At 39.6% G+C, this 12,905-nt stretch overlaps 1 protein-coding gene across 1 annotated transcript in view; it reads left to right on the forward strand.

The window, feature by feature from the left end:
• The window catches only part of cbx6b (chromobox homolog 6b), a 38,443-nt gene that overhangs the window by 2,491 nt on the left and 23,047 nt on the right, over positions 1 to 12,905 (forward strand). Inside the window, exons 4-5 of the mRNA XM_017685683.2 lie at positions 475 to 541; positions 1,313 to 2,555. Coding sequence (XP_017541172.2) covers positions 475 to 541; positions 1,313 to 2,555 — 1,310 coding nt within the window. The remainder of the gene's footprint in view (positions 1 to 474; positions 542 to 1,312; positions 2,556 to 12,905) is intronic.

The following is a 12,905-nucleotide window of genomic DNA, read 5'->3' on the forward strand; positions in this document are numbered from 1 at the left end:
ATCATCTAGAGGAAAGTGAGTCAGTGAAGGTGCTATGAACTGTGACCACTGGTGCATGTAGTGACTGTTGCTGTATAAGTTTTGGATTGTGGTGTTGTAGCCGTTGGTGTTCGAGTGTTTGAAGTGGTCTGCATGAGTTAGAGGTTGCCAGTGTGAGGCATGCTCTCAGGAAGTGCTCAGTCGTCTTGAGCCACATAAGATTACTCTCATAAATTAGCAACAAATAGTCAAGAGGTTGATTTGATAGTTCACTTGCTGACTTTTTTTTTTAAACAAACTAAAGACTAAAAGTACACAACCGCAGTTACAGGCATAACACATACTTAATACACTCTACTGTGTGTGGTTTTACCTGGCGCTGTTTAGCAGAGGCATTTGTCTATAACATTTGTAATTAAGTGTCTACTGTAGACTAAAAGGAAGGATGTTGTTAATAGCTGATTCTGTGATGTGCTGTCTTGTCTTTAAAACCAGGGAGAGAGAACAGGAGCTTTATGGACCAAAGAAGAGAGGACCCAAGCCTAAAACACTTCTCCTAAAGGTTAGTCAAGACAGCTTGTATGTGACATCATCAAATGTGCAAGGCATGGTTAGTTCACTGATTTCTTCAAAACTGCGTATTGTCCTAGTGCATCACTTTCAGACTATTGATATTACTGTACAGTAGAGTGCAAAAGTCAGAGACCATCTTTCATTTGTTTAATTGCTAAATTATCATAAGTCAGAGAAAATTGGACTCCTAAACATAACACAAGACCACCAGAACTGTCACTATCAGATAAACAATACTTAAAGTTTTTAATATTTGAGAGAACCAAGATCTGCTCTTGCTTCAGATCTTTAAAAAAACCCACAACTTTAGAGGTGTGGAAAAATATCTCTGCAGACTTCTTCAAAAACTGAAAGCCAGTCTGCTGAAAAGAATTGACAAACTAAACACTGACAAAATTTATGGAAAGCTGAGGCTTTGTGTAATTTTCTGTTAAATATGTTTTCTACATTTTTCCTGATTCTGAAAAATGAATAATTTGTACTTAAAGGCCATTTTGACTGAAATTATGTAAACAGAGGCTGGTCTCTGATTTCTGCACATTACTGTATGTGTACTGTATGTTGGCCTCTCACATAGCAAACCTTAGAAATCCTTTGACCCTATTTTTTGGAATTTTTTTTATATATATATATATATATATATATATATATATATATATATATATATATATATATATAATTTTTTTTCATATATTTAGTGTAAAATTAAGTCAGAACAGGCATTTACCCTATTGTTGCTCTGTGTCTTTATTTTCCCCAGTCAAGAGCACAGGCCTCAGATGGCACCCCTCGAGTTCCTGAGTTCAAACACACTCGACCCCAGCCATCCTCCAAACCTCCTCCACCACCCCTTCCCACACCCTCATACCCCCCTAGTTGCCCATCCAATGCTAAGCTGCAGTCTGGAGCTGCTCAGCCAAAACTTAAGAAGGACATCCACCGCTGTCATCGCATGTCACGACGACCCTTGCCTCGCCCAGATCCTTTAGCCCAGTCAGTTGGTCACTCACTCAGCCCCTTCTCTGAAACAGTCCGCATTCTGAACCGGAAAGTGAAACCTCGTGAGGTCAAGAAGGGCCGGGTAATCTTGAATCTCAAAGTGATTGACAAGGCTGGTAACAGCGGGGTAGCCAATAACCGAAGGACTCCAAGCACTGCTCACCAGTCCTATATTGGGCGGCAGAAGGTTCCATCTCGAAATAGAGTTATTGGGAAGAGCAGGAGGTTTGGAGATGTTTCATATAGAGGGCTGCCACTTCCAGTGTCTGGTGCTGGATTTTCAGTTTTTGGAAAAGCGTTTGAGGCTCATTCAATGGACCCTTCTGGGAATCAGCCGAAGTTAGAGCACAGTGGTCACAAACCAGGCAAATCCTTGTCTTTGCAGTCCTTGTCTCAGAGTTCAAAACTAATGACCTCTGATGTTCCCAAAGCACTTAGCGAGGCTCCTCCGTCAGCTTCCAGCTCAGAAGTATCGGACGGCGAAAGCCATCTCACATCTTCAGCACAGTCCCACCAACCTTCATTAGCCCACCAGTCGTCTAAGGTAAATCCTGCCATTTTGCCCCCTTTAAAGCCCAGCAATCAACTAACAGACTTAAAACCCAATTCTTCTGCAGCGAAATCTGTACTGCCTTCCTCTCCCATGTTTTCCTCATCATCTTCATCATCATCCTCATCTGAAGACAATGAGCACATCCTTGACCTCTCGGTTCCTCACGGAAGCGACAGGCGAGCCAAGCGCCACCATCATTTCTGTCGCCATCAACAACCCAAGCTTCCAGAGATTCCAATGTCTGAGGAGGCCTCTGAAGAAGAGGAGGAACTGGACTGGCATCCAGAGATGGTCGCACAATGCGCCAACGTGGTTGTCACAGACGTTACAACTAACCTCCTCACCGTCACTATCAAAGAGTTTTGTCATCCTCATGGACTACCGCCATCGGCCTCTTCTCCGTGCTATGCTAATCATTTCTCTGCTTCAAATAAGACAAAACCCCAACCATGATAACCTAAACGAACCATATGAACACATATGCCACAGATACTGCCTTTTACCAAGGAGAAGTATTTGGTTCATATTCCTTATGTCCAGTTGCTGCATTTTTCCATGTTTCATGCTCTGTCTCACCAGTAGCTCCCTTTAGAGTACTATGACATTGCCTTGCAGAGAAATAAGAGAATGCTGAAAGGGCCTTTTGTTCTTATGTTTTACACAGTGCAAGATCAAATCTCGGACTGATTGTACTCTTAGTAACAACAGAGCCTTAATGTTAGCCACAGGAAAGTAAAAGCGAGGCACACTAGCTGGCCTGCCTCAGCTATTTGGACTATATCAGCAGTTAATATTGGCCCCTCAACATCTGCGATATCCACAGCCTGGAGCAGATGAATGCATTTTTCATGATATGGTTGCTGTGGTGTTTCTTCCTTTGCTTTATATGGCCTCAATACCTGTCATCAAACATTGTGAGAAACAAGTGAAGATATACCGAGTTATTTAGGTGTGTTTGGCTGACGTTGCTAATGGAAACTCTGGTGTAATGATCAACTGCCTAAAAGCACCTAACACTTTTATGGCACTGTAATAATAATGAGCTTATCTCTGCCTTTCTCATGGGGCTTTTCGCTCAGCAATGCACTTCACAGTTCAGCTTTTAAAGGTGTACTCTTGGAATACACCATCTATATAGAGGAGCAGGTGAGTTTCAGTAGGGGTGCTACCAGCATTCATTTACTGAGAGGTTTATGTGGGCTGAGAATATTCATACTACATACTGTTGAATCCCTCTGATGAAGAAAACAAGCGTGGCTACATGACTGATCTGTAGTCGGAAGACCAGGTTTAACTTGATAAAATACATTTTAAGCACTTGCATTTTTAAATATATTTAGAGCTTGTCTTATCTGATGTCGCTCATAGATGTTCTCTCTAGTGAAAGTAACCCTTAGAAGTGCAGAGTTATTCCTTTCATTTTGCTGTACAGTTCAGATGTAATTGCATATTGCTTGGTTATTTTGCTTATTTAATTCCAGCTTCCAGGTTTTTTTTTTTCATTTGTTTCACTGTCAAAATCTAAACATGGCAAAGAGGGATGTTTTTACTTTCTTCAAAACCTGCATGCAGTAGCTTCATCTAATTCATACCATAATAAAATACCTCCTTTTCTACTTATGAACGCAAATGTGCAATGGATCGATAGTTTAGTGTCTGCACTTTTAACAGTATTTCACTGCTTGTTTCAGTGAGAGCATACAAATAAAATATGCTTGTATTATTGCACTAACTGCAACTTCTAAGGGTTAATCTCCACTGAGGGTAGCATGATAAAATATTTGCTACTTTAGCCCTACAAATCAGACTGCAGATGAACCACTTGAGAATCCACTATATGTTCTCTATGTATCCTCAGCATGTGGTCCTTAGAGACCTACCTAAAGCTGGCAAGTCACATTACCAGCTCTGCAATCGCCCCAAGTTGTCTTTTCCCCTCCCTTTAGTGCGCATTAGAGAGTATGAGAGCTCAACATAGGGCATTTGGAGGCAGACTCTGTATTCACCCGCGACGAGCAGTGCTAGCTGCCATGTGGCAGTCATAAAGAGAAAAGGGTTTTGATCTTCTCCCCATGCTGATAGAAGAGTTGTACCCTCCAGTTCAACTTTAATTAAAGACAAGCTCTAAACCCTTGGGCCACACACTGCTAACCAACATAGTTGAAAACAGGAAGCAAAGAGGGGAGGACAGTCATGACATGGAATGAGTTATTGAGTCTTACAGAGAAGTCGCACATAGTGCAGAGCTGAGATCATCTCATGCTTTGACCTACTGGGCAGTTATGGCTGTGATGAGTAGTAAAGAACATCTTAAGATATGGTCTGCAACAGTTATTCTTCTGGGAGATTGCTGACATTGATCACTTGTTCAGTCCCTTAAACTGCAGGCTTTAGATAGGGGTGTAAATCTCTGATCTCTCAACAACTTAATTTATTAATGATTGTTTAGGAAACCTGTGTTTTTTTCCAGTTACCTTGAAAACTACTGGGTTGCTCCAAGTGGCACAAGCATTGACCCTATCATAGGGAGGTTGTGATGCCACGGCCATTCATGATTGGGCGTTCGCATTCTTCTCCATGTGTTTTGAGCTGTAACCAAAATAATATGCAGAGTACACAAGCATTAGCAGAGAATATAGCCAGTAAAACTACACCAAACATTTATTATTTATTTGTACATTTGCAAGTGAGCATATATTGCATTGAATGTCATTAGAGGACATTGTAATATTCGGTAATGACTTTGTTTTGAACCATTTCGGGCAATTATTCAGTAACTACTATAAATAGGATTATGGAACAAATGTAATTATGTAATTATAAGCATAAGGAAATACAGTCCCTTCCAGTTTAAGGGGTTAAATATGAGCATGTGTCAGGCTTTGATTTGATTGCGTATGAGGAGCTGGTTAGTTTGCAGTGGACTTTGGAACTTCATGGATGATTACATTTGGGAGTTGTAAAATATTTTTTCTGTTGTAAATGTACTTGTTTACAAAATGACTACAATGACATTATGTAGGTCCAGATAGATAGTCGTAAAAGAGGGTCTCTATTTGTAGGCTTCGAGGGTTGGTGTCTGTTTTGGTGATTTCACTGCTCAAGATCACCTGCTTTAACTTATCTTTCAATTGCCAGGTTTGGTAGATGTGTATGAGCAGGGAAACCACCAAACTGTGCTGCACATCAGCCCTCCAGCACTGGAATTAGAGGATTCTACCAGTTTAGCACTTCTCGCTGGCTTAGCCATGCACTTATTAGTCAGTTTCTTTTACTATTTCTCAAATGGGCTTTCAAGAACTATTTGGTGCTGTAGGCTTGGATGCTGAACTGGCACTGTCTGTGACATCTTGGTCTTAGCTTGTGCTCCTGTTGCCAGATCACTAGCATTAGTGCCAGCTCCATCCCCTGAGGCTAAGCTGGCCAAGAGCTCCGATAATCCCCCCTTACACCAACACCCGCAGGCAGACACCGAAAGAAGCCTTCATGCCCAAATCCCCGCCAGGAGAATCCCCCAAAACCAGCCCTTCAACTGAAACACAGTGCTTTGTAATTCCTAGATCTCTGTTCAAGATTAAATCTGCAGGAATAGCAACTTTTTTCACTCTTATGTTGTGACATCTCGCACAAACAGCGAGCTTTATCTGATTGATAGTTGATTTATGTGCATGACAGCCATATTAATGATTTTTTTTTTTGCTTGTTCATTTCAACTTGCCAATCTGTTGAAATTTACTGCACTTAATATGTTTAACTTGGCAGTGTGAATTGATACGTATTTAAAGAAGAAAAGTGTTATTGTGATCCTTTTGTTTTAATTTATTTAATCATGCAAAGACAGTTTGCTAGCATGATTCTGTGTGGCTTAAAATCTCATCAACAGACTGCTTAAGATGAACTGGCCTTAGAAACGTTCACATCAAAGTTTTACAGTAGTGTATGGACACAAAGTCTGGACTACAATCTGTGAAATGTATTTTGTTATAGTGTAACGGTCACTTTCGTATGAGATCACAGGGTTGCGTGCCCATTTTCAGATGAATTCTGCATATGTGCTACCATGCGGTGGTGCATTTAAGGCAGCACCATCTCAGTGTGTATGTGAAGAGCTCTGTTCTTATGTAATGGCCCTTTAATTTTTAAAATGGGGTGCTTCCATCAAGGCTGAGTGTGGCCCTGTCTAAACTACACAGCTTAATTATGGCATCTCTGTAAGCTAAATGAGTGTGTGTGCATGCGTATGTGTGTGAGAGAGGCCATAGAGGGACATTAAGAGGTTAAATTTGATCTATAATGTTCTATTCTGCCTTATCTATTTATAGTGCTGCAGTATTAATGCTGACTGAATTGTACACTCTGAGGTATTTTTGAAATTGGTCTATATCTGTGTAGGTCTTGGTGTTCTTTCTGTTGCGAATGTTGCTGTTGTCCTCTCCTGAAAAGTCTCTGGAGCCTCTGAATAATGAGTTGGACTGATGATACATTTTTTTGTGCTATAAACAATGATTTTTATAATAATTTAAAGGTTGATTTTATAATGGCAGAGAAGAGGCTTTCTGGATTGTGTATTCTGTACAGTTTTCTATTGTCTGGCAAAAAAACAACTTTTTTACCGATATAAAGTAGTGAGCTTAGGATAGCTTGGAAAAAGTTTGAATAAATGCTTGTTTGTGTTTTTTGCAAATGAACCAGTGTGATGTCACACAAATCAAGACATTTTATATATATATATATATATATATATACACGTGTGTGTGTGTGTGTGTGTGTGTGTGTGTGTGTGTGTGTGTGTGTGTATCTGTCTATTCAGCGTACTGCAGTTTAGCTCCACTCATTCATTCTGAAGTTATAAGGTGTGTTTCATCCAGGAATGCTTTTTAATGTGGCACAAGGCAGCCAGTCTTACATATCAGAGTGATTTGGTATTTCCCATGATGTTTCTATATAGGTGTTCGGTTCAGTGGGATTTTAGTTATTATTCTGTGATTATCTGGATTGCTAAAAATTAAAATAGTGAGCTGCTCTTTTTTGTTAATGACGTAACCTTTTTCAGTTCTAACTGTCTGTTAGGCCCTGAAGGAATATTGACACTACTTCTAGAGCTTAATCTGTTCACCTGAGACCTGCATAATATATTGTTAGCTGTTGTGGCAATATTGAAGCTGCAATATGTTTAATTTCAGTGTTCACAACAATCTCATACATTCCAAATTAGTGTTATTTGGGTATTTGGATGATTCAAGGCATTCGTTTGATCCAACGGATTTATCCCTTAAAATCCCAGGCTTATTACCTACTAGTGCTTATTGTTCAGTAACTACAGGGACTTCATTGCAAACTGTGTAGTGCATGCGTATGTAAAAGTTTGAATATCTCCAGTCAAATTACATTTTGTTGATTTTCTAATTGACAGTAAGTTAACTCATCCTCTACAGGGAACAAACTGAAATATGGCATTTCGCAAATTTCAGTGCACAATTTCTGTTTGCTGTGTTAAACATGTTGCAAAAAAAAATAAAATATAAAATCTGAAACATTAAATCAAAAACCTTTGCTCTCTTGTTTTATTTGTTTCCAGAATGTTAAATTCAGCTTATAAACAGTAATTGTGCATTAAAATGTCTATGCTTATTTTCACTTAGAAAATCAACAAAATGTAATTTGACCAAAATTGCCCAACCTTTTGCATGTGACTACAGAGTGGTAGTATGTGGTGTGAGATGCAGCCATGCTAATGATTACACTGGCCCTTGGGTGATAAGACTAGTGACTTGTGCCATTGAAGAATGGGAACATTCTTTGACGAATGTGTCGTACATTTGGGTCACACCAGGACCTGGCCTAGGAACAGAGGAAGCAACTCTGAGAAGCTTGGGCAGGAGTTCTGGGTGGCTTGCTGAGATCGAGAAAGCCGGACCTCCCCGTCCCTCAGCAAGAGAAAGCAACAAGAGTGGGAGGGAGGATTTATCGGCCATAGAATGTAGAGGGGGTGATGTTGGACATGGACCTTCTCTCAAACCAAAGTCATTTTCTAATTCCACTTATTGTGAATGAAAGGTGTGAGTGTGACCTTTTTAAAGCTTAAAGAAGCTCCACATAATGCAAATGTTCTACACCATGCGCACAGCCAGTGGCCTATTTTCAAGCAGAGTTCCTACCTGCTTCTAACATGCTGGAAATGTACAGAGCCGCAAAGGTTTCTAGTGTAAACTACATGTCCAATAGTTTATAGACACCTGATTATTAAGATTAAGTGATCCTTATTAGTCCCACGGGGAAGGTGCCTTGCTCAAGGACGCCTCGGTCATGTACTGTTGGCTCTGGGGATCAAACTGGTGACCTTCCAGTCACAAGGCTGGTTCCCTAACCACCAGCCCATGACCGCCCCATATCCAGTGTTTGTTCTGAAATCAAGAGTATTAATCCCCTTTTGAAGGTCTCACACTCGGTGTTGGAACATCGCTGTGTATTTTGGATTTGATTGCGTTCAGTGACAAGAGCATTAGTGAGGTCAGTTACCAATGTTGTGTTAGTTTTGGATCACGAACGCCTCTTCAGCTCATTCCAAAGGTACTGCATGAAGCTCCATCACTCCAGAGAACACAGTTCTACTGCCATACAGCCCAATTTTGGAGGGCTTTATACTCCTCAAGCATTTTGTTTAGCACTGGCTGTGTTGGTGTAGCTGCTCTAGATGGTCCCATACAATGGTTTTCTATTGAGATTGTGCAAGCTGTGATTGTGTGCATGTGATTGACTGCACCTAGATGTATCTGAATTCACTCATTAAAAAGGTTTGTCTGGACTGTTGGTCATGTTGTGTATATTGTAGCTTCATCCATCTGTTTTCACTCCCAGGCTTCAGTTCCTCCACCAATGGCTGTTTCAACAGTTCTGTGCCCCATAGGCCTGGTTTTAGCTCTACACTAGAGGGCAGTACTGACCCACCAGTATAGAAGTAAACACAACAGGCCACGGGCTGTGCATCGTTTCTTCCCGCCAGTTGAATGTTAATATCATGCAGATGCTTGTGTGCAAACAAGGAAGCCTGCTTGTTCTGCCTATTCTTTCAGATCAGAGAGAAATCCAGGCTGTAGCACAAAAATGCTTAAATAATTTTAAGGATGTGATAGATGAAAAGTGTTCCGCAGCAGTGTGGAAATGTCCATGTTTCGCCGCTTCTGTTGGAACAAAAATGTTTTCAGGCAACTTGTTACATTAGCCTGCAGGGTGCTGTTCAGTATATTTGTGACTGGTGTAATCTATGCTTTGTACTAATGGAAAGAACAGTGTGTCTGAAAATAGACTCAGCTCTGAGAGCTCCAGTTTCCTTCAAACTGGGTTGCGTGTGATGTGGTGATGAATAAGTATCTCTCAGCAGGGACTGAAAAAGAATGTGATGTGTGTCAGTAAATGAGCAGACACACAAAACTGCTGACCCACTTCATTAACACGCAGCGTGTCCCAATTCACACCATCTCAATACTCTACATTAGTGCTGGTCAGTTACAGCTCCTAATTTAAATAGGGGTGGGTAGCTCTCTCTCTCTCTCTCTCTCTCTCTCTCTCTCTCTCTCTCTCTCTCTCTCTCTCTCTCTCTCTCTCTCTCTCTCTCTCTATATATATATATATATATATATATATATATATATATATATATATATATATATATATATATATGAAGAGAGATGGGCTCAGCATCTCTTGCTATTTATTTATCCCTAGAGAGATGCTAAGCAAATTGTTACCAAATAGAGATAATGGGATAGAGATAATCACATAGTTATACCAAGACAGAGAGAGAATGAAAGAGCATGTTATGTAATCGATATTTCAGATTCCTGATATTCAGATGTACTACTTATTTTTTCATATTAACCCTATTGTTTGTTTTATTTTATTAGTAGTATAATTATTTTCTTGCATGTCCATTTTATGTTTATATGTATTATCAAGTCTAAACCTCAAACTTTGTAGCAATGTTTTAATTGTTTATCAATATGAACCTCTTTATTCATATATATTTTAATGATGTAGCATGTGAAGTAGCATATATTGTACAGAAAACTGCACAATTGAATTGAATTTGGTACATTCAGTGAGAAAGTGCAGCTGTCTCAGTCTTATTCTGTTGGCAATGCTGGCACAGTCTGTTCCTTGGGTAGCCACAACTTCTTGTGTCTGCACATCTCTATGGCCAGGCTGTGCTGTGAGAAGTCCAACTTCATCAAGGTGGATCTGTTTTGAGACCGTCAGCGTGCCCAGGTTATCTGCTGCACTATACTGATGTTACAGGGCCAAATAACACTGCATTCTCTCTCGCACGTCTCTGTCTCTCTGTGTCTCTCTCATTCTTTCTGTCTCTCTGTAGCTCTCGTTCTTTCTGTCTCTCTTAAGTTCAAGTTTACTTTATTGATGACAAAATTACATTTGTGTTGTCAAACACTGCAGCAGTTGTCTATATAATAAAAGTTAAAGAAAATACACATATGACAATGTAACAGTAAAGAAGAGAATAAAGAATGTAAATGATCCATTAATAACATGTGTCTTGTGTATTCAGACATATTGGATGCCTGTTTTTATGTTATTAGTTGATAACTGTATATATATATATATATATATATATATATACTCCAAGCCTCTCCCGAATCGCCAATCTTCTCACCCTATCTCTAAGGGAGAGCCCGGCGACCCTGCGGAGAAAGCTCATTTTGGCCGCTTGTATCCGCGATCTCGTTCTCTCGTCCCGGCCTGATGATGCCAACAGGACCACATCGTCCGCAAAAAGCAGACGTGAAATCCTGAGGCCATCATACTGGACACCCTCCGTCGTTTGGCTGTTCTGAGAAATTCTGTCCATAAAAGTTATGAATAGTATTGGTGACAACGGACAGCCCTGGGATATATTTCAGATTTATCTGAGTATATAAATCTTGAAAGTGTGGCATGCATTGGTATTCAGCCCCCTGTACTCTTGATACCCCTAAATAAAATCCAGTATGACTTTTGCCTTCAGAAGTCACCTAATTAGTAAACAGAGTCCACCTGTGTGTAATTTATTCTCAGTATAACTACAGCTGTTCTGTGAAGGCCTCAGAGGTATATATATGTATGTATACACACACCCTATTTTTCCAAAAGTATTTGCTCATCTGCCTTCAGACGCATATGAACTTGAGTGACATCCCAGTGACATCCCATATGATGTCGGCCCACCCTTTGCTGCTATAATAGCTTAAAGTCTTCTGGAAAGGCTTTCCACAGTGTTTAGAAGTGTGTTTATGGGAAATTTTGACCATTCTTCCAGAAGCACCTTTGTGAGGTCAGACAATGATGTCAGACAAGAAGGCCTGGCTTGCAGTCTCCGCTCTAATTCATCCCAAAGGTGTTCTATCAGGTTATTTTACAGAATTAAGTTAACACGACTTAAATTAAGTTAACTTAATCTGAAAAATTCAAATTAACTTAAAAGGACTTAAAAATGATATGTTGAGATAGTAGCTCAGCTGTCTTGAGTTAGATTGATTTTTTTGCATATTTAGAGTTAAAATAACTTTAATTAAATATATTCACTATTTTTATTTAAATTGTCATTACACACAAATACAAACAGGCGAATAAATGATTGCTGAAAATTTAGTGTGGCAGGATTATTTTCCCCTCTTCTAACTATATATATATGCACATTACAATGAGTGACAGGCTGGTTCCTCAATGTATCACTCCTAGTTTAAGCATATTCAAAATTACTCAGGTCCAAAGTAATGGTTGTCCCATACTGGAATAGTCTTCCTATCAGCAGAAGCTGGTAGCCTCAGCACAACTGAAATATGTTCTAATGTTTTTAGCTAAACATCCAGTGGTTGAGCTGGTGTTCTGTATCAATAAATTTATGTGATAGACTCACATAAACTTTTACTTTTAAATGATTTGGACTGTTTGTGCTTTACTCGTAACTTTATATATTTCAGAAATGCAAATGAGATCTGTGAGTTGAATCAACTTATTGAAATTTAGTTTAGACTTCTCAGGTTTACTTGATAGACATTTGGTCAGTGCAACCTTCTTGAGTACCATGTATTGTGCCTTCTGTACCCTACTGTCTGTGTGTTGTCATTCTCCCCAGCCTACCTTCCTATGGGCATTTACTTGTTTTCTAAGTATTCAATTCAGTTTGCTCAATACTGATTGAGAGAGTTATAAAGTTTACGCTTGCTGGGTGTGGTACAATAGTGGCAAAACACTTCTGAAGCTACATCTCTGCTATGAGCTAACTTGTTGGCAAGGTAGTCCAAAGGAATTAGAAGATGGCTAATTGAGTTGGAAAGAACATCATTAAGAATGACAGTCATTTTAAGACAAACAAAATGGAGAGTGTTCGCTTTACTCAGTTTATTAAAGTGTATACAACAATAAACAAATATTTTGTTCATACTCTGTTCAGGGAGTTATTTATGGTTAAACGGTTATTTAACTTAAACCTTTTAAGGCAACTGGTTTCCTTAAACCCTTGTTTAAGGAGTTGCCTTAACTCACCAGATTTTACAGTATATCTGCTTCTCTGAGATCTGGCTTTTTTATGAATTATGACTTTAGATTTTTGTGGCTTTACAGTCAGGGACCAGTTCTGAATTCAGTACTTCTCTAACAGAGCCAAACACTGCTGAAGGCCAGCAGTACCAGGTCATCTGCATAGAGGAGAAATTTAACTTCCGTTTGGTTTAGTATCAGACCAGGTGGTGCAGACTGTTCCAGTAACACAGATAAATCATCAATGTATGTATTAAATAGTGTCGGG

Source organism: Pygocentrus nattereri, chromosome 14, assembly GCF_015220715.1.
Source record: "Pygocentrus nattereri isolate fPygNat1 chromosome 14, fPygNat1.pri, whole genome shotgun sequence".
NCBI lineage: Eukaryota > Metazoa > Chordata > Actinopteri > Characiformes > Serrasalmidae > Pygocentrus > Pygocentrus nattereri.